We start from the raw sequence: 27,683 nt of genomic DNA, 5'->3' as shown, positions 1-27,683 counted from the left end.
GGGGAGGGGCTTCCCCGCGGCGCCCCGACCGCGCTGCGCTGCCGCACGTCCGCGGAGCCCTCGCCGCGCTTCCTCGCCGTGGCCGTGGCCTCGCCGTCGCCGGAGCCCCGCGGCAGGCCGGAGGTGAGCCGTGCCCCAGCCCCCGGCCGGCGGGGTGACGCAGAGACCACCGCCGGGGCCGCCCCGCGCCCCCCGGAGCCGCCGCTGGCCCCGAAGGGTGTCCCGCCCGCGGGGAGGCGGGGGGCGAGCCGGGGCGGGCGGAGGTGCTCGTTCCTGGCTCTGTCCAAGGTCTCCCGGAATCGCCACTCCTCCCGAGCGCTGCGCCAGCGCCAGGACGCTTTCGCTCGTCACTAGATAACTTTAATTATTTTCTGCTCGGATATGAAGGTCCTCCTGTGCCTCCGCTCGGGTATTTCATCACTACTTCGATGTAAAAAGTGGCAGAGAGTGAGCTCCGTGATACGGGGAGCTAAAAGACTGTCCTTTCCTGTCGCTGTTGAGGGAGTTTTGTCAGTCTGGCAGGTTCTGCGAATGCTGCGCCTCCGTCTTTTGTGCTGGCTTTGCAGAATTGCGGCTTTGCAGTATTGTGGCTTTGCTTTCTCTGGGGCAAAAAACTTGCAACTACAGAAGTAGTTGTACATCTTTTTCCCCCTAGATTTGTTTAATAATAAGACCTCTAAGGTTTAAGTGGAAGTAATGCAGTTTGTTTAGATGCTAGCAGGGTACAAAGCAACTTACAGGCAGCTTTCATGTTTAAGATATTTGTAGTGTCCTTATGGAAGGAACGAGGGAATAGGAATCTTCCTCTTAAACTTGAAGATGTTTAGGATTGTGATTCCTGTGATTTGCACGTCAGTCAGCTGTACACTTTGGAAGCCTTCAGCAAGGTTTGGAGGTTGCTGCTTTGCATGCAGACTGAGCACAGCTGTTCAGAGGACTGGAGTGTGGCAGGCACGCTCAGGCGGCCCAACTGGGACAAGGGAGGGAAAAGGGTGTAAGACCTCTGATCTTGCAGCAGTCATTTCCATCTTCCCCTTGCCCCAGTACTTTCTCTTTTGTAAGCAAGTGCCGTAAAGGGCTGGGTGTTTGGTAACAAAGTCTTGAAAGTAAATGCATTTTTTTTAGGGAAAATAAGCTGAATTTGGCCCTAGAAGCAAGCCACACAGCATAATCGTAAATTAATGTATTACCTCATTAGATAATGTTTTTCTTTCTAACTGCATTCTCAGTGCAAGTCAGAATGCCTACTGCTTCATGTGCACATCCAGATTTACACCTTTACTGTCTTTTGAAGTTTAAATGAGAGGATGGAAGAAACAAATAGGATGTCCTAAATACCTCATAAAAAGTTAAGCTTCTTCAGGCATGCAAAAGCCTTCAGTTTTTTACCTGTTTGGTTTTTTTTTAAACTGAACTTAAAATAGTTACTGGGTTTCGTCCCTTCTGGTTACCTGCCAGATTTCTCAGGTATGCAGGTAGAATGAAACAAAAGTCTTTGCATCAGTTCGGAACACTGGCTTAATGAATTTCTGTTTAACTTTAGGGAATTCAGGGCCATTTTCAATCTGATTCAGAACTCTGAATCTTAGCACTGTTTTCTTCTGTTACTATTCAAAAATAAAAGTTAATGAACACAATTGAAGTTGTTTAACTTGGTATGGACTAGAGATGATTTATAAAAATTACAAAATTAAAAAAAAAATCAGTTCCTTTCAAGGAGGGAATATACTAAAATCTGATTTGTGTTTTGTGTTCACAAGGTAGGAGACGGGACACAGGAAGAGTCCAAGTACAACCCAAGACCATGGCAGCACACTGGAGAAAAGTCCTGATAATATGTGTGACAGCTCAAGTACTGCTTGTAAATGCCTTTGAGGAAGAGGATGTACCTGAGGAATGGATTCTTCTTCATGTTGTTCAAGGTCAGATTGGAGCAGGAAACTACAGCTATTTGAGACTAAATCACGAGGGAAAGATAGTCCTTCAGATGCGAAGTTTAAAAGGTGACGCGGACTTGTATGTATCTGATGTGACACTTCACCCCAGCTTTGACGAGTACGAGTTACAGTCTGTAACCTGTGGCCAAGACATGGTGCATGTGCCTGCACACTTCCGCCGCCCCGTGGGAATAGGGATTTACGGCCATCCCTCTCACCTGGAGAGCGAGTTTGAAATGAAAGTGTACTACGATCGAACAGTTGTACAGTACCCATTTGGTGAGGCTTCTTATAACCCTGAGGAGATGGAGGCAAACCAGAAATACTCACAGTCTGCAGAAGATGAATCTCAGGATGAGGAGTCTGTTTTCTGGACTATACTTATTGGAATATTGAAATTAATACTTGAAATTCTTTTTTAAATTGTTACACACTGGACTAAGTCACAATTCAGCCTGTGAAATTGAGTACGAATGACATGCTGTAATATTTAATACTCTTTGTTATGTTTCCTGAAGAGGTATTCAGGTTACATTTCCTAAACCAGAAAGGAGGCGGGGAGAAAAAGCCATATTTAATTTTATATTGTAAATCCTCCCCTATATGTAAAATGAGCAGCAAGCACAGTATTTGCAGTGCTCTTCAGAGATCAGGGCTTAAAAATGAATGTAGAGTTGGGATCTTGTTAACTTCACTTTTAAATAGGTGCTTAGGATGATCAACTCCAATTCAGTATTTTCTATTGTTTTTTACAAGGAAAAATGAAATTCCTGCACTTCAGTCCCCCTCTCAATTTAGAGCATATTTAAAAATAAAACCTGCTGCTTTTTGAGCAAATATCTCCAATAAAACTAATTAGCAATGGGTTTGTGTGTATTCATCAAGTTGAGGAGCCTAGGGCCAAGGAAGGAGAAAACAATCAATCACCTAAGGGGATAGGTGGTCTGTATTTCGGCTGTGTGTGCTCTGCATCACGTCAACCATCTGTCAAGCAGAGATCTATCCAGTCACTACAAATCCATGACCTGAATCAAGTGCATGTTGCTTCTTTGCTGTTACTGTAGGGAGAGGGAGCCTTCAGCTGTTTTTACTTGTCAGTATGACATTTTCATCTCTCATTAAAAACAACACAGCATATAGTATCTCGAACTTGAGGGGTGCTTTCTTACACTTCCCTTTAAAGCTTTTTGTGATTGATCTTTTTTTTTAGCACATCTTTATGCATAAGCCATTAGCTTGCAAAGAAAATTTCTGCTGAAAGGAAGAAGGTCATGTCATACCCACTCTTCCTCTAAAGTTACTTTTCACAAGAATATTTTTTCTTTGGTTGAGTCTTTCAAAATAACCAGTTGCTATGCAAATAGAGTATATTTAAAATGATCTGTAGTTTTTTTTTCATGGAGCTTACTGATGAGTGCACTAAAATAAACAAGTACGTTACTATAATTTTATACAAATGATGGATGTACAATTTAAATTTCATTCTCAAAAAACTTCTCTTTTGGAGTGGAAATTTGGTTTGTCTATCTCGACATCTGACAGGACATGATTAGTGACTTGTATCACAAAAAATAATTATATAGACCAATTAAAAGTTTATTTGGTAAAAAGAAAAAAAAAAAGTGGTATTGTTCCTCTTAGAGTGGTTGACTAAATAGCACCAAAGTATCACTTTAATTTGTGCATTTAAGTTTTGGAGAGCAACTTTTTGGGTTTTTTTTAGCCCTCTTTGCTGTTTTTCCCCCTTCTTCCTCCTCTTCTGGGTACAGGAGGGTCTTTTTGACAACAATCACAAATCCAGCGACCTAAGAAAAGAAAGTTATCAATTATTGGGAAACTAAGTTTGTTACTCACTCATCTAGCTATGCACCTTTCATCATTCTAACAGGCACTTATCTATTTGCAGTACTTCCTTTAATGCAAACAACCAGTGCTTTTCTTTAAATTTAAGCATCTTTTCTGTAAAGCAGCATATACAATTCATGCTCCCTTGCAGACTCCTTACGTGTAACCACTGGCTACACAAATCCTTACAGACCTCAAGAAGTGTCAGCAGTACCAAGGACATGGTTATTAGATAAGACTTGACAAACAACGCTCAAGTTTGCCAGTTATATTTTCAGGTGAATAACTACAGTTCAAGGTTATGGGAAGTTACCCAGAGCAGAAACGAATGGCACTTGGGGAGGCATTTAACTGTTTATATTACAAAGAGCTGGAACCATAAAGGCTGCTTTGGTAATTTTACAGTTTTTTAGACACATATGATCTATTTTGTTTACATTCTTAGGTCAGCCTGAAAGTGAAATCAACCGCAGAACGTGTACTAAAGTGACAGCTAGTGCCAGTGCTTCCTAAAATGGGACTGGACAGCATTTTTGAAGTAGCATACACGGCGTATTGTCACTGCCACTGAGTACTTATTCATAAACTTACTTACCATGGATTTAGTATTACATGTAATGCAACACAGCACCTGTTATTTTCTTTCTACAGCCTTGAGTTAGCCAGGTGATATGAGTGACTGGGTAATTTAAAAGTACAGGCTGGCTGCCTGCCTGCCATAGACATACTTCAGTTAGAGCTTTGAAGTTTAAATAAAAAAGGGAAGGAGAGGGTTTAAAGAGGTGTTTACAAATATTGAAACTACATTTGAATTTAGAAGCTGAAACAGCTGCACCAACAATTAATGTGAAAGCTACACTCTAGCAATATGCAGCAATACAGTCTCTTTTACAAAAGTTTCTTTCATTAAAAGAGGTTAAATACCCTCAGTGTTCTGTGGATATGGAAGAAAAGAGTTCTGAGTGAGCCTGTTTGGTTTATGTTGTAAAAGCCCATTATATTTCCTATACAGGAATTGCCAGGTTAAACTGTGCACAACCAAATATACAGAAATAAAGCATATTAAAAAGATCAGGTCCTACAGTGTGAATGCTTTCCTATAGTATTTCTTACTCCTACCCTTCACACTTGTTTTAAACTATTCTTTCAAAAGCAGTTCATGGATTAATTCTGAGAGAGAGGGCCCAGGATTCAAAGGAGGTGTGAAGGGAACAAGTAACTCTTACTTTATTACCTGAAGGGATAGCGTCAAGCCCCACACAAAAAGTGTGATAACCACGGTCACATACATCACAGAACATCATTTCTTCTTCATGGTGAGGCTGCCCACATATTATGCACGTTTTACACTCCATACATTGCCAAGGATAAGTCTTAATCATAGCAACAAGCTCCGGGGTCATATCAAGGCAAGAAGGGTGGCCTAGATTAAAACCAGTATTATTACTTTTATGTCTGAAATGAAATTTGAAATTAGTTACACTCTTTGCTTTTACCAAAGCTGAAGCTTAGCTCACCTCCTGGTGAGATCCCACAGTGCACCAAGTGTGCTAGTACATACAACAGGGAAGAGAGATGGAGTCTTAATGAAGGACAGAGGAGGCAACTGAACTATTGCTGCACATGTGTAGGACACTCTATGTCCACAAAAAGATCTATCAAACAAACTCCCTTAGGAATCCACTGAGTGGACGCAGATACTTACCACTGTTGTCACACTGGGAGCAATGTATAAGAGCTTCAGCTTTTCCTTTCTTGTTGGAGTCCTTACCCTTCAGACAAATTCCACATATAGCATTTGGAATGACCTTTGGCTGGAAGGGTAGAAGAGGGCTATAAATTCATTCCAGAAGAATTTACAGATTCAACAGGAATTGTCATCTATCTCCTTAACTATTAAAATTAATAAACTGTTAGGATGTGTGGACCTTAAAACACGTGACAATAACTGACAGCAGCACTGAAAAAAAATCATAGATTAGGTACATACAGTTTTCCATCTGTCATACATAGTGAGTTATATATAAATCAAACTGTATCAAAATCATGTACTTGCTTCTTCCTATGAATTCATCAGCTAACATGCTCCTCAATGTAAACTAAATGTGACAGGATGAAAAATTTCACTTTTTCCAATATAGAATACTACGTTATGAACTTCAATGTGGACCCTCCTGTTTATGGAAGACATTATGTACAATTTATTTGCATTACATTTGCCCCTAAATAGAGAAAATTAATTACAAAAGCAATAAACTTGATTTTTTTCTAATTAGCTTCAAATTATCTGGTTAGCTATGCCATACAGAGCTCTCTCTTTTACTATTCCTTCTTGTATCCAGTCATAACAGCTATAAGAAACAGAGCCTTGCATTTAACTACAGATTTATATTCATAATTTTTCTAAGTGATGATATGGAGTGTGTCTGGGTCCATGAGATCCATTTAAAGGGTAAGAGAAATAGCAGGCTGTTGCAATGTGGAACATTTGTCTATGTGTCTATTCTGCGTCTCAACTCCAGAGATACACCATTTTATTCCAATGAGGAAAAAGTACAGCATTACAAATTTCAGAAATATGGCAATACTTGTATTGTTGAGCTTTGACCACTGCATAATTACATTAGTGACAAATGTAGTTTGCACTTAATGAAGTGCTCACTGATGTTAAACTGACTAATGTCAGAGTTTTAAAAACAATGGTGCTGCGTAGACACAGCAAGTAGAAGGAGCTGAAGGCATATCCTCTTCTAAACAGCTTGTCAGGAAGCAAGAAGGATCCCAGTCAACTACCAAACACAGGGAGAAGAATGCGGTTTAATTTTAAAATAAATTTAAAAAGTGAAAACACATATGTATATATACTTTTAAAAATAATTACTGAGGTATTTTGCAATACTACTTATTTTTAAATGTGTTTATTTCTCAACCCAGTTTTTCCTAGCACCTAGCGAGATAATTAAAATCTTGACTCACTGTTAGAGTAGTCAGGATACATTGCTTCAAGTTTTCTGAAGTTTTCAATCTGCTTTTTGTGTCAAAACATGGCTACAGCCTGCTCCAAATTGGTCTAAAGAGTTTTATTCAAGAAAGCAAACCACCACACCATATGTTTATAGGTAACTTCCTTTAAAAGATGACAGAGGCGTTCATAGACACTTTTTTTTGCTTATTTATTTTAAAAAAGCAAAGTCAACCTGTTTTATACATAAATATAATAAAACAATAAAAGAAGTCTAACATTCACAAACATCTCTACAAAATAATAAATATAATTGGAAGCAAAAACACACACAAACTCTTTTACTGTTAACTATACTATGTGTCCTACATATATACCTTTATACCCTGCTCCTCCCAACAAAAGTGGCACATGCTTAAACCTCGTCAGTGTGGCAGCATTTACCCTTCTATTGTTTAGGCTATATACTATTTTTTTATTGTTTTTTCAATCTATTTCTAGGAAAACCAAGCCTTTCTAGAATAGTAAGTGTACTTTCTAATCAGACTTCTAGCTTTGTATTTTTCTAGATTTGTATTTCACTGCCTTTAATATACAACTGCACACTACCTGGTTCTCCAGGCAAACTCAAGTTGAGCACTGTACCTGTGTTAGGGTATGTGCAGTTCACACTCTGATACACATTACTCTCAAGATAGACATTGATATAGATGCATTTATTAACAATGCCTCCATTTAGTCTTACTGCACTAAATTGTATTCATTAGATACTATGCATGTTAGGGGGCATGAGTATCACAGCCTATTAATAATGAAGTTCCAACAGTTTGGAAGTATTTAAAAAAAAAAAAAAGACAAAAAAAAAAAAAAAGACTATTCACATTTCAATTCTACCACCATAAATGGCTTTTAGAAATGGTATAAAAAACATCTGTCAAATCTAAATGGGAAGTCACAATATCCCATTTCATTAGGAGTAAATTTTGCTTTCTACGCCCTGATCTTATTGGGATAGGGATGGGAGAGAAAATGAATGCAAGGTCAAAACAATGACTGCCTGTTCTGTAAGTTTTCACTTCCATGCTGCTGTGCTGCAGCTCTCAAAGTCAGCTTTCCAATTACACCATTCTATTCTGAATGCAAAGCGTTACATTTTCATATGCAGTGACCCAAAACAGAAGTGTTGCAAAATATAGATTCTCAATACGTTTCAGTTTTATGTGCAAAAAATCTGTACTTTTAACAGTACCCTGTGTGTGCAATTGTAGTAGTCAGTCCTGCAGCAACAAAGACTTGCTACTTGTAACATGACAAAATGTAAAATACATCCTAATCATTCTTTGTTAAAGAACTGACGATAAAAAAAGACTCCATATAAAATACAATATTTCTTTTACTCAAAAATAACTCAGTGGAAATGTATGGAATCCTGTAATACTAATAATGTGGCTATTAATTATACATATGTATACTGATGCCATAGCAATTATCCTTCAATTTTAACTACATGTAACCAAAAAATGAACTGTTCTACAAAAATAGTCCAATATTAGAGAACAATACAGAACAAAAGTATTATAAAGACTTAAAATTCACAGAGAAAACATTTTAAATCAGTTAAGCCTTCAGCTCAAAGTGCCTTAACATTTAGGCACATACGGTAGGTATATAGTTCTCTGCTGTTTTTACAGACTCACAAACAAGAATCATTCTGTCTTACCAGTTAAAACAGCTCATGTAATTTGGCTTATTGCAAGCTTTCAAACATTCCCACAAAAAAGAAAGCCAATCCTCTCACCCTTCCAACACAACATCACCATCTCTGACTTATCAGGTGGCTGATGCAGGCAGGGTATACTGACATTGCAAAGATGTGGCACTGTAAGTTTACAGCAAGACCCTGTTACTAACAGAATTGGTGATTCTGAATCAACAAATAATTGTTACGGGAATCCATTTTCGAAATGCAATGCTGTATACAATCACTGCTCTTCTGCAGTTAGAAGTTCAGAACTTTGATGGAAGTTCTGCTCCACTAATTCTCTCCTTATGCATTCATAAGGCCATTAAACAGACTGGACTAATTAAACACTTAGGCATCTCACAGCTAAATGAAACTTCTGTAAATCAGTGGCACACAATCTCTAATGTCAAGTTAAACAAAGCTAAAGCAAATTTCAGGTTCCATCTTTGGATTTCATGTTCATGGGAATATGGATATGCATTCTGTGTCTACAACATCTTGCAAAGTTACATATAAAAAAATATACATACGGTAACCACAGCCTAAATCTCCATAATTCACATATTTCTTAGTAAGTTCCTGAAAAGAGAAAATGCAACTGGACCTTGCTGTCTGTTATGAACTTGTACAGATACTGTATGTAAATTTATCAAAGATGTCCAATTCTTGCTGGAAATTAGCTTCTTGATGTAAGTTACAGTTTATTTACTATTACCTTGGTAAATACAGATAGTAAATATTTATAAATATAAAATGCAAGCCATCAACAGCTCACTTTTGCTGAGACTTTCTCAGCATGTACAAACTTGTCACTGACAAAAGTGTTCCTTGTCCTGTAAGTCTCAACAAGTATTCCCAACTGTTAAATATCCAGCCCTATCTTAACGTAGCGTATTCCCTCTCTATGAGTCTATTCCTGCTCCCACAGAAGTCAGTGGAAAATTCTTATTTCTCTTAGTGGAAAAGGACTAGACAATTATGTGCTTTGAAAGTGTTACAGGATTATTCAGATACGTTCTCAGTACGCAGAATAATAACCCATGCATGTCAATTCCTATGTCTCCTGAAAAGTATTTTTACTTTAATGTTAATCTTATTTTTATCTTAATCTTATTTTTATCCTAATTTCTGAAATTATTATACAGGAATACTAAGGATTTGGGTCTTAGGTTCGGCAATCACTGTTTGACAGCTGAAATGTCTCAACATCCTCACCAAGTTTTTAGCCTAGATAAAAGCATATTGCCCACAAATGTAGTTAGTAAAAACTACATAAAAAGCTATTTTCCATACACTGTTGAAGTGGTTATGTAGTGTTGCCTATACAACCGTAGTAAGCTTTTTGCCTTCCATGTTATGTATCATAACATCACAGGATAAAAGGCTGTATTTAAAATGAATGTCACAACAACATGTTCAGCCATATAGCTGCACTTTACAGCACTGGTCTCTTGGTGTGCTGCCATACTAAACAGTAGGGGAAAAAAAACAGATAGCGAATGGTAGTTTTAAACTGACACATACTTCTGACTGCTGTGTTAAGGCAGACAGATGTAGATTTCCAACATTAAATCCACAATGGGTTTTTCTAATGTTTCTGCCTAGGAATCCAAGAAGTTAACAGGAAACAGGCCACTGTACAGCTAGGGTAAAGGAAAGCCCCACATGAAATACAAGCAAAAAGGAAATAAGGAAGCAAACAGATGGAGCACACAACAGGAGAACAGCTAGTGAAGTACAGCAAGCAGAAGTTCCATATTATTGAAAAAAACAAATACTTCAGGGAGAGGCTGGTGAGTAAAGTTCAGTCAGGGGCTTTTTTCTTCTACCTTGTACCCAGGAACTGATTTGGGTAATACAGAACGTTTGGAACCATCTTTTCTTGGAGTAGCACTTTTGTCTCTTGTTTTTTGTCTTCCCTGAAAAGAATCCTCCTGGTTGTCTGTGGCGCAATCACCTTCAGATACATTGCCAGACGAATTGTCCTATAATAAAAATACCATAGCTATATTTTTTTATTTTTTGGATAGACAGACAAGTCTTTTGTATGCCCCTTAGAGCCAACTAAGGTAAGAGAAGGGTACACCATTCCTTCTGCAAAAGCATGGGGTTTATCACAGTCTAGAACACCTTTGCTCACAGCATTCATTATCTGTTTTTTCTCATGCTAACAGATTGGCATCAGCAACAGCAGTCCTGTTTTCCAGTTGGTCTTGGCACCACAGTGGGAAGCACAACAGTGTAATTCTTTGAACCGTTTTCCATTAAGTCAGCAAGAAATCCATTATATGCAAGATGCTGTTTACAAAGTAAAGGGCGAGCAAAAAGTTAAAGGTGCCCTTGTCATGCATTTAAAGCGTACTACCAAACAGCACTGCCTTGAATTTAATACGTGAAGGTTTTTTTTCTGCCACCCTCATCTACTATTTTCACCAGGAGCAATCTAAGTATTTAATTTGGACTGGAGCAGAAGAATGCCATCAACAGCAAAACACATTTCCATATTTAATACAGAAGCAAACAACAGGATTTATGTTGCAGTTAAAGGGGGTTTTTTTTGAGGAATGAGGAGGCAAGAAAGAGGGGAAGAGTTTCAAAGAGGGTGAGAGATCAATGTAAGCATAATAAGGAGCAGCAGCACAAGACTTTTCTCAGAAAAGTGTTAATAAAGGCTTCCAAAAAGCTCCAGAAGGAAGCAGTATGATTATTCACATTTATTACAATAAAACCCAAAAGGCCAAATAACAATGGTGCCCTACAGTAAAACATGCTCAGTACATGCTCAGTGCCCTACAGTACAAACATAATAGTAATCAGCCTAAAACCAAAACAGACCAAACAGACACAGGGCAAATGGAGAAGTACACCATCAAAGCAAACCAAACTATGTGGCAACAAGATATGCTACGTTTCACTCTTACTTTGGGGGAAGGGTTATTTACAACAAACCCATTAAAACACTACAAAAAACTGCTACCAGTGTCAAACAGTGGGGAGGGTGACAAAGGAAAAAGTATAAAGCATAGTGTAGGACTCCACTAGGGAGATCTGACAGATGGTAGGTAGCCCAAAACTTAGTGCCTGACAACAGCCACCTCTGTATTCAACACGTTTTTTCCTGAACTATATGCCCATCCTCAATAACTAGCAAGAACCCCTGCTTCCACAGCCAAACCCATTTCACATGCATCTGATTATCAGTTTTGCACATTTTTCTACACTTTTCTAACTAAAGGACATTTTTTCTTCTGCATTCTGTCACCAAAAGACTTCCAAACTTCAATGAAAAATCAAAGGATAGTCTGCTTGGCCCAGTTAGTTTTCTTTATCATTAACATGAATGACTGTCAGTTGAAAAGGAAAGTGGGTAAAAACAGGTAAAGACCAACTGTAAAACAGCTGGAGTGTGATTAAACCAAAATTTTGATTTGACATTTAACATGCTAAGTTTATATAATTTCTTCAAATGCAAGCAGAAGCAGTGTATTAAACACTCTCTTTCCTTTGTTAATCTACAAGCTTTCTTCTTCAGTTATGAGTATCTTACAAAATTCAAACAAAATAAATATTTACATGGCAAAATTTAGAATTATACATACCCACCATCAAAACATGTTCATCAATCAAGCTGGAATATATTAAATGCACCTGTGACATTCCATTGCTGTTAAAATTAGGGTTAAACCTCTGAAAAGTGGTTGCCACCAACATACAAACTACACCCAACATACCAGTGCTTCAGTTGTACTCAACTCATTTGAAGCTCAGCTGCTCCCAAGCATTTAAAACACTATCAAGGTAGGTATGTGGAAGTTTCCCTTAACTTTCAGCTAACACTTAATTTTGCATTTGCGTAAGTAGAAAAAACATAAATATCTGCTTAAAGATGTATTGTTAAGCAAAAAACCCAGCACTTTTACCCTCTTTTTAAATTGGAATAAGGTAATTGTTTCTGTAATGAGTACTTCCTGCTTCTATGTCACAAAAAGTTATGAGGTTATCAAGACCTCTGCTTTAGAGACAAATTCTGTAGGACTCTAAACAGCAGAATATACTGTGGTCTGAACTACAGCGTTCATTCTCTTCAGAAACGCTAGCAACAACTTCCCCTTGGGTAAAAGGGCACAATGAAGAGCTGCATTGGGGGGAAAAAAAAAAAACAAAAAAAAAAAAGAAAGGGCCTGAAATTTCAAATATTTGCTCCACTTAGTTTAAAAATGGATCAAAATGGAAAGCTGGAGAGCAGTGTGATAAATTAAAGTACTAAAAAAGATCCTCCTTTTATTTTGCAAATGTTGAAAGATTCTACTAAGAAACTAGTGAAACTAACAAAAGTGAAGGGAAAGTATTATTTTGTTCAAGAATACTTTCAGCTTGTCTCACCGAATTGCCTTTGGTTTTCCGTTTCTCATCACCTCGCCCTTCCTCTGCGTCATCTGAATCTCCATCACTGTCCAATGCAGGCAGCTCTGGATCCAAAGGAGGTTCGTAAAGAGCTGTGTTTAACGGCAAGTAACGAAGTTCATCTGGAGAGTATCTAAAGTTAAATAAATAACATTAATTCATTTGTGTGTACTTGATGCATAAATATTAAATCATGCCGTATACAAAAATGTCAATAAGAAAGACTAAGAAACACTTATTTGTTTTCAGAAAGGTACATGAAGACATACAGTTCTGAAAACACAAGAAACATACTAATTTCTCCTCCCAAACGTGATGCCATCTAGTACTTGTCTTCTTTTTAGACCAGATATTCACAGAACACAGGAGAGTGTATTTGCAATGTTCCATAACTGCGTGAGAGACCACGGAACCACTACAAATTTTTAACCAACCCACGCTACTATGCCCAACAGACCATACACTTTGTTTATAAATGTACAGTGCCCACACAGCACACATACAGTTCTAACCCAGGGCACACAAATACATCCAAAGCGAAGTACGGAAAGGATACAGCTGTACATCCAAATTCCTTGATTATTGAAGGAGAATGGAAAAATGCATATAAAAATATAATTTTGGAAGAATGCAAAGATCTAATCACATTACTCATAGCCAAATACAGCTTAACATCCGTAATCCACCCTTTAACTTTTTAATTAAAGACTAAGAAAAAAGTGAAAGTCCTCTTACTGCTGACGAGCATTTTAAGAAATGGGATACTATTTTGATGCAAATTTTGAAAGGTTGTGTCTTTCACCAAGATGGATAAGCAGTTTCACTTGCAGCTTAAAAGTGCAAAACAAACATAATACAGAGTAATTTTATTCAATTAGTTTAATAAAATTGAAGTCCTTCAAGAATGTCCTGTAGCATGCAACTTTGAGGTGGGTTGTACAAACATACACTGGAACAAGCAAGGCACTTAAAGATGAAGAGCTTCTCTAAAGAAAACCAAGCATGTACAGAATGAATACCATCTCTGTTGTATAATGGTAAGACTTCAACAAAATCTTCAAATTAGTATGTGTATGTTCAATGGTAGCCTGCCACTAGTAATATCTTAAATTTATGTAAACATTCAAGTACACATTCTTCATGAAATGTAAAGATCCAGCTTGCAATGTCTTTCTCTCTCACAAATCCAACATCAATTTTAACCCACAAGACCAATTAACCTTTTTTTTTTAATTAAGGAGTTTCTAAAAATTTTAAAAAGGAAAGCAAGACTGTCACACAGAAAACGTGATCACAAGCCAGCATTACAACACTGATACAGAAATATTAATCTTGGTACACATGCAGAGGCAGATGATAAGTAAATACATGAGGGTGGCAGAAGTGAAATCAATGTCTCCTTTTACCATGGTAAATATCTGAGCAGGACAAATCTTAGGCACTATAATACATCACGGTAGACAGTACTCTTGCAGTCATTACTGACTGTTGTTGACAGAAGATGTCACACTATGCATCTTTCAAGATTAGCAAATGCCTCAAACATAAAATTAAATCATAACCTTATAGTAAAGACACTAAAATGTTTTTCCACCTGCTACACATAGAGAAAAGGGATCAATGCAAGAGAACTGGCAGTTTGCATGCTTTTAAAATACCTTTTGTAGTACTCCTGGAACTGGCCGGGTATGAGAGCCACTGGATAAGGACTAACCTTTGTTCTCTCTGTAGGTAAGATTTTGTATTTTCCTTGAGGCACCTGGATAATCTGCATTGTTTAATATAAAACAATGACATTTTTGTTTCACATACAAACTGTTAAGTCTTTCTCACCAACTATTACCCCAAATATTTCTTAACTAATCAGTTTTATTGAAACAGGAAAACTACCTGAGTTCTTCCATGAGAAATTCAATTCATTAAAACAGAAGTTCCACTCACAAAACAGTATTATTTATTAAATTCAATCCCTAAGTATCTAGCGAACTGAACGAACGTTAGGTAATACTACTTCGAACAGTGTATTTAGAAAAATAATTTTTAAATTAAAATTTAGCAATTGAAACAATAAACATTAACTTTTCTGCATGGTATCCTTAGCATGAATTATCATTGTTGGCCCATACTGGTCGAGAGTAGAAAGAACACATATATCTAATTCTGAAACCAGACTAGTATAAAAACTTCTATTAATAATATAAATACATGGAAAAGAGAAGCTTACACAGAAGCCTTCCTTCCCTCAGAAGGAAATAAAACTAATTATCCACTATCTTGCCTCTAACATGGGATAATACCAGAAAGATGTAAACTTTCCACAATTGACTGCCATGTAATAATTTGCAGAGAAAATTTTTGCTGTCTTTATAGAAGTAGAACAGTACTGCTTCAAAACACCAGCTAATTTTTGTCTTATCAGTCACTGAGGCATGTAATATATGCACTACGAACATAATGCAACATCTAATGAAAAAAAAGGGCATAACACTGACAGCAGCACTCTTTTAAAGAATAAATAGTTTTCTTTTTTACTTCAGGTACTGTTCCAGCAAAATTTTAGAGGTATTCCAAAGAAGAATTAGCCATTTTTATGCATAAATATAACAGCAACAGAAGCTTTTTAGTAACTGAACAACCCTCTTAGTTTTATTCTTCTATCATCAGATTAAAGACATGATAACAAAATAACACTGAATTTTTTAGAGCTTCATGAGACAAGTATTTTCAAGTTTAAAAAGTTTTCAGATAAAATATATTTGAGATTATTTTTAGCAGTATTACCCATTTAACCATAAAACTGTGTAAGTCCCTACATGACTGAAAAATAATGAAAAACCTTGATAAAAGTTAAAATGGTACCAAAACCATCTTTACTAAAACAAGTAAGGAGCTACCTGTTAACATTGGTAAGAAATTTAAATCTGCCTACATGCGTCTGTAAATCAAAATAGGCTCTTCTTTCTTCCATCCGCTCTCGGTTTAAATTGCTGTTGAATTCTGCAGCTTTTTTGGCAGCTTTTTTAATGTATTCTGGAACTTTACTGGCTTCTACTTTCTGTGTGTTCTGCTGCTGCATTTGCTGGAATAAAAACAATTTTATTAATCTGCATACATTTCACTATCAGTTTGAGAACAGCTTTTTCTCACACTCAGTGTTATAGATGTTCTCTTATATGCTAATTACTTACAGAGTACTCTTTATAATGATCCGTTATTCGCTGACGTTCTTTCTCTTGCAGTATAACAGAATACTCAGCATGTTTGGCAGGGTATTCTTTAATCATAAGATCAATTACTTCATCACTACGCAAAGCTGTTAGACCTAAAATACATAAAAGCAATAATAATGCTATCTGGCAAAAGCAACTGTAGGTTATTTATATCCCACAATGACCAACTCAAGTTTCTAAGTGACTAAAGGCAACAACCTGCTGCATAAAATGCTTCTCAAGTGGGAGTGAACTTGTGCAGTTTAGTTTTCAAGGCTGATTACAACTTTGCCTGTACCCAAGGAGCCAAGGTTCATGCCATTTCTTCCTTACAGCTACAGGCCCCTTCAAATTGACTCAACCACCCACTTAGAACTCCACAATGGGGCAGATCCTTTGTTCTAGATGAGACCTTGTGAACTGTTAGTTTCAGTTTTCAACTCTGATCAAATCTTAGTTTCATTAACCTGCAAGACCTTTACTGAAATTACGAGGTTTACATAACATCTCATCCAAATCAAGAATCACTGTGAGGGCAATTCAGAGCAGCAGACTGCTCACAGACTCCTGACTCCCAATTAAAGCATCTAAAGTTCATAAGTCAGAATGCCTCAGCTTGCAGCCACAATGCAGAACTCTTCCTTTAGAGGTTCCAACACAACTAATCTCCAAACACAGGCAATGGAATGGAATGACTCATGTTACTACCAAGAGTTATAAATATAACCTTAAAAATATGGATAGTAGACTCAGCACACATCTCTGTTGGATATATGAGACAGAATATAACATTTTACTTCTATTAATAAAAATTGGATATGGTCTCTTCTATATAGTAAAGTTATAAAAAATAAATACACAGGTGGCAGTTAAGAAATAAAGATGGTATACCAAAGATTGTTAGTATTTAAAATGACATTACATTTACACAAATGTTACACTTACGCATTTACCCACGATATACAGAAAAAAATGTGGTAGGCATCATTTAAACTCTAACATCTCCAAGCCACATATATTAGCAGAGTAAGAAAAACATTCTTCAAGCTCTTTCAATGTAAGCCTCATTAATTACATCATTCCATTTCAAGTACATTAGAGTGTATATTAATATACACTCTTCTGGTTTCTAACACAGAAGTGGAACTATCTAAGAAACACTGATGTTTGCTGAGCTCCAACCAATGCAGCAAAACAAGATTGACGTTACTTTTTTATTTGAAAAATTACGGTGGTCTCTTTCCTAAAGGATAAAGGTTCTAGAATTCTAATTTAAAAGCTAGCAAAATCCCTTCTAAGTAATTAGAATAGATCCAAAATATATTTTTTGATAATGAATCTGGAATATTGATACATCATGGCCAACTTACCAAATTAATAATAAACCAGTTTTAATTTCAGAATTTTATGATTTCATTTGAGAATAATGCAATTCTTCTCGATCAAACTGAACCTACTTTTTTTGTGTCATAGTTTTTATACTGTAATAAAAACTCTAACATTTGTTTTCTTACCTAGTGTGCACTGAGTCTCTGTGATAACATTTAGTTCTCTGAGGTAGAGTTTCTCCTTGTGAGACAGATCTCGCCTTTCTAAATCTCCAAAGAAAACAAGAAAGAGAAATAAAAATGCACGCAGTTACTCAAACTCCTCCATGAACACTGTCAAAGTATTTTGTGAATTTTGTTTCCAGGAAGCTAGTGTGTACTATACTACTACTGCATAAACACGGTAATTTTATAAAATAATTTTAAATTTAATACACAATGTAGGGACATTGTCAATTTTCTTGAGTACCCTGCCTACTGTTACGATTTTCAGAAAACTAAAAAAGAACTGATATATGAATTCAGATGCAGTAATTATTAACAAGCATTAGAGTTCTTTTTAATTTCACTATGGCTTTTAAAAATAAACTCCATGATAGAAGATCCAGATTTAACAATTCTGAATAATGAAGGCTCAAATACTAGAACCTCCACAACTAGTTTTAAAATTCTTCCACATTGTAGAACTGTTGCCACAATTCAGGAAACAGAATATAAAGTTATATAGTAAGGAATGACCAACAAAATACTTAAAAATAAAATTGAGGTAATTTTCAAAAGGTACTTGATGATCCAATCCCCAAATTAGACTTGTTTAAAAATTTTTAGTGGTAATGCCAAAAAGTCTTATATTACTTCAAAAACCATAGGATACATTTTCAGTACACCAGTAGTAAAACCAAAAAGTACAACATATATAAGCCAGGTATGCTTTTGCTAGGTCTTTTAAACAGCTGGCTCATACTATAATCAGAGACACAGACTACATCTGTTTAAAGACAGTTTTGTAGAAGAAGAACTCGAAAAATAAATACCTGGATATTTTCTTTTAAAGGAAGTTACACCCAAATATTCACTGACTTGCTCCTGAAGCATATAGTATTCTCCTGTTTCATCTGGTGGCCATTTGTATTCTATTAAATTTTCAGCAGGAAAATAACTATATCTGAGTATAAGAACAATGTTAGAACAAATCACAAGAATCCTTAAGAGCAATATTTACATTTCTAGAAATTCAGTAATTCCTATTTATATGTCAGTGAACAGTAACTACAAAGTTGGACGAGCACTTCAGACCACTACATGCCGTTAACTCATTTCAAAGTCACTTTGTTACTCCCAGTTACTTTATTATACCCGACTTCACCTATCAGCATTCATCCAAGTAACAATATCCAAATAACCATTCATCAGCATGCAAAGAGACAGAACATGAAGAAAGTGATATTTATTCCAGTGGAGAAGACACCGGGAAAAGCAACTACTACAGTGTCAAAATTCATTCAAGAAGCATGCAATGTTTTAAAAACATGTCAGCTGTGTTTCTGACTATGCATCAGATGCAGCACTTTTTGTAGCATTTTAAAATAAAATGTTTTAAAACATGCTGGCAGCAAAAGACAGCTAGCTATTCATTGCCTCAATTCAGCAAGATGTATCAAGAATACGAAAGTAAAAAAAAAAAAGCTTTATTTAAGCATATTGAACAATACAGCAAAACTTGGAATGAAAAAAGTCGGAATTGTAAGAAATGGTATTACCCAAGGTCTTGACTAGAAGTTTCACAGCTCCGAGAACTGTCCCCTGAGCCCATACGCCGTCTTTTGGATGGCTGGCTGCCATCATTGGAATTTTCTTCTGTGTCATCCTGAAATGCAAATGAAGGTAAACATTAAAAAAAAAATCAAGAGTATTCAGCAGATGATGTAAAACATCATAAAATATTGCAAAGCAATCCACAATTTAAACATATCTGAACTCCTAAGCTGTTCTATGCGCTCTTAACAAACAACTCATAAGACAGCTTACACAGCAAATTATTCTTTGCTATAAACCAGCTGCAGAAGACATGCTGGCACAGAAGTACAGCTGGGTGGTTTCTCACCTGTTGTGCAGGTGGACTAAAGAGACAGGGCTGTAGCTCTGACCACCAAGTTCATAATTCCTATCTCTGGAACTTTATCAGACCAGCTCTCAAAAACTGCAGGTGGAGAGCAAAAACACCAAGCCCTTGCTGAGAGCTGACACTCTAAAATCAGGGAAAATATTACTGAAAGCAGCACAGGAGTATATAGGTATACAGTTAAAATTAAAGGAATGGTTTACAGTTTACAAAAAGTATCATTACAGCAAGGATCAAAGACTTGTGTTTTGTGAGGAAAAAAATAAAGAAAAAACCCAACTTCATATTGCAACAGATACAGAACAAAGCTATTACAAGGAAACACTCAGAAGTTACAGGTGTCGCTATTCAGATTTCATGAGATCTATATAAAGAAAGGGGATGAAGGGTGAAGAGGAGAAAAAAGACCAAAACAAAACAGACTTCCGTAAAATCAAGAAGATCGGTGACTCAGCTGATCTTGTATTTGTCATTGCTTTGTTGTCCAACAATGCTATGCAACTCCTACCTGCATCATCAACAACTCTCAAAGCATTTAGTGACTAACCCTGTCTGATCAAAATCGAGATACAGAAAGTAGAAAACTCCAAGTAAATTGCCTATTGTAACAGGAAGTACAGTCAAGAACAAGACAGTTCTTCAAGTAGTTGAATTTCTGAAGTGGAGCAGTGTGAAAAAATCACATTTTCTAACTTCCATGAAAAGTTTAAGCAAGAAGAATTAACCTGTTAGAAATAAGTGGATCAAGCCCAATCATACTTATTTAATAATGCCAAGAATGATTATTAGGTTTATGTTTGCTAATGTCTTTCATTCTAGTAGGCATTATATATCATAGGATTTGAAATATCAATTTAGAAATATTCCAGCAAATGAGAACACATTACTTTGGCTATGTAACAATTCACAATGCTATAATCAAGACAGGTTACTGGGAAAAAGAATTTGTCTCGTGTATTTTTGATTTATTTCTTGTTTTTCACAATTTTTCACAAATTTTCTTTCTTGTTAAGGAGGAAGAAGAATATCACTCACACAATAATAAAAAGTGAAAAGCAAAATATAGTGGAACTGTTTTCTTAAAGCAGTCAATCTTAAAGAATCAGGAATGCAGCATCTCCACTCGTTTTACTACTAACACCATTTCCTAGCAATGCTGTATAAACTCAGGTAGACAAACTAAGCAGCAATCCCCTCTAGTGCAATACTGCACTAGAGTATTTTCTGACACAGCTATGTCTCATCAGCAGTTCATCCCTACTTCCCACACAGAATATTAATGCACTCCAAACCTTCTGAACTGCTAGACAGGACCAAAGCAATGCTCTGCTATAGCAAAACCACCAAGAGACTTAAAAACATCTTTAAAAGAAAGAAAGACAGATCTCAATCTGACAGTTTGGTGGAAGTGCCTCACGTCAATTTCTACTTTCATTTTGTAATTTTTCTTTTATGAAATCCTGCAGTGCTAAAACAATGAGTACCCTACCACAGGAGAGATGAATGTCCTCCATTTACAATTTCGCTTACTTATTGTTTAAAACTTCAGCAAATTCAATCACAAAAGCTCACGAATAAGTTTGCTGCAGAGGACTTAGCAGAAGTGAAAACACTGGTGGTGCAATCTAAGAAGCGCTGCTGTTCAAATACTCCTACTGTTTCAAAAAAAAAAAAAAAAAAGAAAGAAAGAAAAAGGGGACAGTTCTGTGGTTTTCTTTACATGACAAGTCAAACACTGCCAAAAATCCGCCCCCTTCCTCCCCTGAAATTTCCTTAGGAAAGGCGGTGACGTTCCGAACTCCTAGTAGGTCTATTAATTATAAGATCGACGTAACGATCCTTTATTACGCGATCGGGAAGCCTGAACTACCCGAGATGTGTTTCAAAGAGCGATGTGTTTCGATCTGCCCCGCGAGTCCTCGGTGCCACAAGTGCCCGCGGTTGCCGGGACGCGCCGGTGCAGCCCGGCGGGGCCAACGCAGAACTGCCCGCGGCCGAACCCAAACTTTCCCGGCTGCGGCGCTACCGCACCGCCCCCGGAAAGGCGCCGAAGGACTTTTCGGAAGCAAGACGGCCCCGGGACCCGCAGTCCTGGCCCCGCACCCTGGCCCGAACTTCGGACGCGGGAGGCCGCCCTGCTCCCCCGGCGGGGGTGAAGCGAGCCCGGGGCGGGCGGGGAGGGTGGGGGGGGGTGTTTCAGCGCCCAGGCGGGGGAGCCGCGCGAGGCCTCCCGCCGAGGCGGCCGTAGCGCCGCAGCCCCCGCGGCCACCGCCGCCCGCTCTCACCTTGAGGGACTGCGCGCCGGGCGTGGCGGGGTCGCTGTCGCAGAGGCGCGGGGACAGCACGGCCGCCATGGCCGCCGCCGGCTGGGCCAGGAGCAGCGCCGCCGCCGCCGCGCGACCGGGCCTCGCGCCGCGCCCGCCGGCCCCGCCCCCCCGCGCCCTGCGGGGGGCGACAGCGGCCCCTACCGGCCAGCGCGCGCACGAGCGCACCGGCTCCTGCTCCGCCCCCCTCCGGGCAGCCCGCGGCGACCCCGGCCCGCGCCGCCGGACCGGCACCCGGACCGGACCGATGCCGCCTGCGCCGCCGCGCGGGACGGCCGCCGGGCACCCGCCGCCGCTGCCGCCGCCGCCACGCCCTCCTCCTCCTGCTCCTGCCGCCGCCGCTCGGGCGGCCGCGCGGCCCGGCCGCGAGCGCGGAGCCGAGCCGCCGCGGTAGCGCTTGGGCAGCAGCGCGGGGCGGAGGGGCAGCATCGCCCCTGGGGGGTGGTCAGCGGCGAGCGCGGGAGCTGGCACCCAGGAGGGCCGGGCTGCTCCGCTCCGCCGCCAGGCTCCCGTCTCCGGGAACGTCAGCCGGGGACGAGCTACGTTTGTGAACCATCAGCCCCCGCAGGAGGGGGGTACGGGGGGCGGGGGGCGCACTCGGAGGAGCCGCCACGAGCGCGCTCGCCCCTGCGAGGAGGGAGGGCGCGTGCAGCCGTTCCCCGCCGCCGCGCGGTCGCGCCGAGCCGGCTACGCGCGGGGCAGCGCCGCGCCCCGCTCCCGGTCTCTCCGGAGCTGAAGCACAGCCCTCCCTCCTCGACACCGGGAAAGACCGTCGTCCCGCCGGTGCGGGGACCGGGGCGGCGCGCGTGCCCGCCCGCCCGCGCGCAGCCAGGCCCCGTGGGCGCGCACGGCCCCCCACGCCGGCGAACAAAGCGCACGGCCGCGCCCCGGCCCGGCGCCGCCCCTCACACCGGCTCCCCCGCACCGCGGGTGGGCGCCCACCCGCTCCCCGGGCCGCTCACCGCCCCTCGCGGCGCGCCCGCGCTCGGCTCCAGACGCGCTCGGACCCGAGCTGGGCCAAGCGGGCTGTGGGAGCACCGCCGCCCCGTCCGCGTTTGTTCTCAGCTGCCAGCGATACAATGGAAATGGTACAGGCACCAACCTCGATCTCCACACACGGCAGGTCCAAAAGCTGATGTCTACACACTTCACAGATTTGCCTGATTTATCAAAAGACAATCACTACTACCCTTGCCAGTTATCATGGACCAATTACCCTCGTTACTGACCCCATTATCGGTGCCACCGCAGGCCCCTAGACCAAAGTGACCAACATGTTCAGTGCAGTACCTGTCCACCAACCTGAATCCCGGACCCAAGCTTAAGGCCTGGGAAACCTATTGACTGAACTTTAAATTAATTCAAGGCAACACTGGAAATTTGCACAAGTTTCTAGGACTGCAAAACACAGATTCCCTCCCGGGCAGGTTTCTAGGCAGACTGGCATTTGATAGTAGAGAAAACTAGGTAAAAAGTGAATACTGCCTTTTCTTACAAAAAGCATGCTTTTAAGAAAACTGATACCTGCAATTTCGTGTAAACACTAGTCCTAGGCACACAACAGACAAGCAACATTCAAAATTTTCCAATGTTTGGCCTTAACACCAGCTGCTTTCACTTGCACAGCAGAGCATTCAACAGATGAAACCCATATGTACTCAACCATAAACATTTCCAAAGTGTTTTTTGGGGTTGTTTTTTTTTTTTTTAACAGAGAAAAAAAGAGGAAAATTATCGCAACTGTATGTCAGTTTCAATGTGCCAACAGCAACAGGACAAAAATGAATACTAAAATAATGATGCTCTGAAAATTTTCAAATGTACCACGTACTGTGATGCACGAATCCATCTGTGGCTTTCAAAATATTAGTCGTAGTAACAAGCCATTACCAAAGCCAGGGCAATAAATGTTTCAGTTTCACATTTAGCTGAAACCCAAGTGTCTCTTTGAACATCCCAGAGGCATCTGCTGGCAACCTAAAGGGAAAAAACAGAAAAAGCTATTTGTGAATATATATACAGCACAGGTTTACTATTTATTTTTTAAAGAACATACAGCATTATCTAAATGCTAATCTAATTGTATTATGAGAGTTACAACTAGTAACAACAATGCACAAGTTAAAATTAACAATTCCTATTCGATGTTAAATAGATGTTCTTGCTTCACAGAAAAGCTCCCACTGATATATCCAAAAATCTCTACACTAATCCCTAATTCTCTCTCATGTTCACTTGTTGCACTTTAGCATACTGCTAAGAGCATCCCTTAAAAAGCAGTAGAATGTGCCTATGTGAATAGACATTTGTTTTGGGAACATATAGAACTAAGAAGTCACATCCCTCACTCCTCCACCTCCAGCTTAGTCTAGTCTTGTGACCATTTACTGGGCTCTCAGCTTTTTTGACAAACTTGTTTTCAAAGCTAAATTCTGTGAACTGATGGCTGGAATAAACATATTCCTTAGGAGAAAAAAAGTTGACTTGGACCACTTCACTAATCTGTTCGTACCTTATTGTTTTCAATTTGCAGAACATATTATGAATAATGTTTGCTTACAATCATTGCCTGATCTGTCTTTTCCACAATTAGCACTGATACCACATATTTATAACGGTCAAAGCCGAATTCCTTCACAGCCTTTAATATTTCTTCTGAGATTGAAGCACACAAGGAGGGACTAGAAACTCCATCGTATTTGGCATGTTGAAGTTTACTCTATCAAAAACAATTTTGAAAGATCTTAGTTTTCATCCTGGTAGTCTTTTGCAAAAAAACCTTTTACAGTCATTTTCTTTACAAGAACACCAGAAGAACTAATAAGTAGAACAGTCAATAGAGATGATACTCCCAAACAGCAAAGGATGTGCTACTTTTACGCTAAAATGTTTCATCTCTTTTTTTGAAAGGGACACACATATGATGTGTATCCAGCGAATTGTCCGGCCAATCTCCATTTAACAATGAGGAGTGTACTCTTCTCTATCATTAGGGCTCAGCTCACAGGAAAAGAGTGCTACAAATACCAGTTCCAAATATCCAAGGCATGTCTTCCAAACAGCAAAATTTAAAAGAGCTAGTTATAACTATTTAAAGTATCACTAACAGCTACGTATTATCTCCACAGATTGTTTTCTTTCATTTTTGCTTAATTTTTGTATGTAGCAGTCTGACTATTAAGAACACCAAGTATATTTTATGCAGGTCATGTGACATTAGCAGAACTAATAGAATTCCACAAACTTGAGGTCATGATCTTCGGCGTTTAACTGGAGATTTTGTAGATTAGGGTACTTTGAACTGGGCTGTAGCTCAATTTGATTTCAAAAAAGGCAAGAGTTTAAGAAGATTTAGCTCCACGTAAACAGCACCTAACAAGCTCAGCAGTGGCCTTGCAGAGGCCCTTCTGCACTTCGCCAAAATGCAGCACATTCACAAATATATTTCTCTGCCAAAACTCAAAGACTGCACAGATATATGCATCTGTTTAAGTTCATGTAATTTACCCTGTTCCATAAGCACCTTTGCAAGACAAGTTACTTTTGCAATGAAATCATGCAAAAAATTTAGAAATAAATTTAATTTAAAAAATACTGTACCGTTAGTATTTGTTGAGCTTTGTCTCTTACTAAACAATCCCGAAATTTATTACGGGACTCCAGTCTGTATGTGTTAGCACACTTTGGCTTTGCTTGTTCTTCCACTGGAGCCACATTTAAATCTTCAGAATGGGATCGTGCCTTTTTTCCTTTCATCTGTACAAATTAATAAGAAAGTCCACATTACATGTCAATATTTCAAATTTCAAAGTCTTTAAATAATACTTTATGGTGTACAGTTAAGAGGGAAAAAATCCAACAATTACTCTAGGAATACGTTAACAAAAAACCCACAGAAAGCTAGAAACTGGTTATCACCTTCTGGCTGTTTTAACACTACTACTGCTTTGACCAAAAAAAAAAAGATGTGGTTGACTTTTGCTACCACTTGACTTCTTTTCCAGCAAAATCCAACTGAAGTTTGCATTTAAACTCAGTCAATCACACACATCATATTAGCACCCTGAATCCACTCCATTTTCCAAGTAAAAATACATAGCTATTAACAGATCCATCCAAGACTGTTAACCACAAGTTCAAGCTTTTAATTCAAACAGCCTACACAATGCCCAAAATATGTACATGGTTTATTCACTACTTCATTTTATTTATCCTCATTCTTTGTGAAATTACTAAACCAATGGCTTATGTATTGATGACTTAATTTGCTCTTAAAAAAAAAAAAAAAAAAGGAAAAAAAAGGCAGGAAAAACAAAAAAAAAAGGAAAAAAATAAGTTCCAGTCTACAAATTATTGTAATTTTGCTTGGAACTTAAATGCAGACCTCTGAAGATCCAGTTTTCTCCCCATACAATTGTGTATTCTCTCTTCAACACATATAACAAAATTTGTCCCTCTATGAGTGCAAGCAGCAACTCTGATGTTGCAGACAAAAGATGTCACCTGCTGTCCTCCAGGGCTGGCTTAAAATAGAACTGTGAAATTATAATAAGACAGAGACAGAAAAGCACAAGGAACCAAAGAGACCATAACAAATACTACAGGCAGTGGTCTTCCATACCAGCTACCTGCTAATGAACTACTTTCACATTTTGCCAACTCTTTACCCTCTCGTTTAACTTCTTGACTACAGCTAAAACTTAGATAAGAGAAAATCATCATCTCCTTCCCAGAAGGGCAGAAAACAAACATGAAATAAAACATCACAAAACAAGGCTTACACTAACAATATAGGAAAAAAAAATCATACACTCTTGAATAATATGAAAGTCTAATGAGAATTATTTGAAGAGATGTGCTACTCAGGGGCTCACAAGTCTTTCAGTCCAAGGAGTTTAAGAATAAGAAATGCAATTTTTTTCTCTATGAAATCACTTATACTTTAGCCTTGTCAACGCTGTGGACACTACCTACATGCCTCCTCTAGTTCCTTAAAACCAGTGATTTTGGCAGCCTTAGTCCTAATTGCCTGCGGATGTTTATTGATACCACGCCAACACTGCAAACTCTGAATAGCACTTACTCTAAAAATGTAAGGAGCAAACACATTTGCACTTAGGCTGTGGACACTTACTATCTTCTAACTGCAAGCTCAGGTCTCGAATGACTACAGTGCTAACATGCTTGTCCTAGGTCTCCTAACAGAGGAAAAACCAGCAGTCTTCCACCTGAGCTGCTAAAATGAACACTCTGATGCATATGAGTAGAAAAGAACCTGTGAAAAATGTCACAACCCAAACAGCAATTCTTTGCTAACATAGTTCAGCCTGAGTCATAACATTTTCAGCCACTTCCATTGTGAATGGAAGAAAATTCATGTCTATAGCACGACTTCTAATAATGCTGCTCCTTAAAAGTTTACCTGCCATTTATTAGAGACAGAAGTTTCCATTATCATTTGCAAAAAGCTGTTTACTAATGAGGCAACCAAAAACCTTACTGATTTCTCTACACAGCCAGTCAATAAACCTACATTTGTATACCACAGTACAAACACTGTGATTCCAAGTTTTAGCACAACGTTGCAATTACGTTTCTGTATAATATTTGCACCCTCTGTGAAAAAATTCTCTCTAAAATTCAAGAACTGACTTTACTTTTGACAACTTGACCAACAAAAGCCTGTTCTTATGTTACTGGACTATTACTGCATTGGCTTAACCTTGGACATGTGGAAGTAAGTATGCTGAGAGAATAAAGCTTTTGCAATTTGAAGGACATGTTGTTTGTTAATAAGCCTGTTAAAAA

At 39.0% G+C, this 27,683-nt stretch overlaps 3 protein-coding genes across 9 annotated transcripts in view; 1 reads left to right on the top strand and 2 right to left on the bottom strand.

Annotated features, from left to right (window-relative positions):
* Positions 1-4,851, top strand: CUNH6orf120 (chromosome unknown C6orf120 homolog). Of its 2 annotated transcripts, XM_027904212.1 has the most exons (3): positions 58-123; positions 1,230-1,296; positions 1,758-4,851. In XM_027904212.1, the coding sequence occupies exon 3, from the start codon at positions 1,805-1,807 to the stop codon at positions 2,357-2,359; it is 555 nt and encodes a 184-aa protein (XP_027760013.1). In that variant the 5' UTR covers positions 58-123; positions 1,230-1,296; positions 1,758-1,804; the 3' UTR covers positions 2,360-4,851. The 2 variants fall into 2 exon arrangements, with proteins under 2 accessions (XP_027760014.1, XP_027760013.1); XM_027904213.1 differs by lacking the exon at positions 1,230-1,296 and having other exon boundaries at positions 1-123; positions 1,761-4,851.
* On the bottom strand, positions 3,649-23,813 carry PHF10 (PHD finger protein 10). 6 transcript variants are annotated; one of them, XM_027904209.1, is made up of 12 exons: positions 23,700-23,813; positions 19,190-19,296; positions 18,464-18,594; positions 17,616-17,699; positions 16,081-16,214; positions 15,822-15,971; positions 14,551-14,660; positions 12,872-13,025; positions 10,318-10,473; positions 5,488-5,596; positions 5,017-5,205; positions 3,649-3,742 (listed from the first exon to the last, which is right to left on the bottom strand). In XM_027904209.1, exons 2-12 carry the CDS (start codon positions 19,240-19,242, stop codon positions 3,657-3,659), a joined length of 1,356 nt encoding a protein of 451 aa, XP_027760010.1. In that variant the 5' UTR covers positions 19,243-19,296; positions 23,700-23,813; the 3' UTR covers positions 3,649-3,656. The 6 variants fall into 6 exon arrangements, with proteins under 6 accessions (XP_027760010.1, XP_027760007.1, XP_027760008.1 ...); XM_027904206.1 differs by lacking the exon at positions 23,700-23,813 and adding an exon at positions 21,837-21,960; XM_027904207.1 differs by lacking the exon at positions 23,700-23,813 and adding an exon at positions 21,837-21,930 and having other exon boundaries at positions 17,616-17,693.
* The window catches only part of TCTE3 (t-complex-associated-testis-expressed 3), a 5,990-nt gene continuing 1,673 nt past the window's right edge, over positions 23,367-27,683 (bottom strand). The window contains exons 3-5 of the mRNA XM_027904198.1: positions 25,476-25,631; positions 24,436-24,594; positions 23,367-23,852 (exon numbers count right to left, since the gene is read on the bottom strand). Of these exons, the coding sequence (XP_027759999.1) occupies positions 23,742-23,852; positions 24,436-24,594; positions 25,476-25,631 (426 nt within the window). The 3' untranslated portion in view covers positions 23,367-23,741. The remainder of the gene's footprint in view (positions 23,853-24,435; positions 24,595-25,475; positions 25,632-27,683) is intronic.

This window comes from Empidonax traillii, unplaced genomic scaffold (genome assembly GCF_003031625.1).
Source record: "Empidonax traillii isolate 1590-97213 ecotype Southwest subspecies unplaced genomic scaffold, ASM303162v1 scaffold1020:size208104, whole genome shotgun sequence".
NCBI lineage: Eukaryota > Metazoa > Chordata > Aves > Passeriformes > Tyrannidae > Empidonax > Empidonax traillii.
Note: the sequence above shows the minus strand (reverse complement) of the source record. Positions and strands in the feature narration are given on the sequence as shown.

Excerpts from the sequence above, each read along its gene's own strand:
- CUNH6orf120 (XM_027904213.1), top strand. The coding sequence starts at position 1,805 with ATGGCAGCACACTGGAGAAAAGTCCTGATAATATGTGTGACAGCTCAA.
- PHF10 (XM_027904206.1), bottom strand. The coding sequence starts at position 21,905 with ATGGCGGCCGTGCTGTCCCCGCGCCTCTGCGACAGCGACCCCGCCACG. Across the intron at positions 17,700-18,463 it reads CTTTAAAAGAAAATATCCAG|ATTTAGAAAGGCGAGATCTG; the intron begins GTATTTATTTTT and ends TTTTCTTTGGAG. Across the intron at positions 16,215-17,615 it reads AGAGACTCAGTGCACACTAG|GTCTAACAGCTTTGCGTAGT; the intron begins GTAAGAAAACAA and ends TATGTATTTTAG.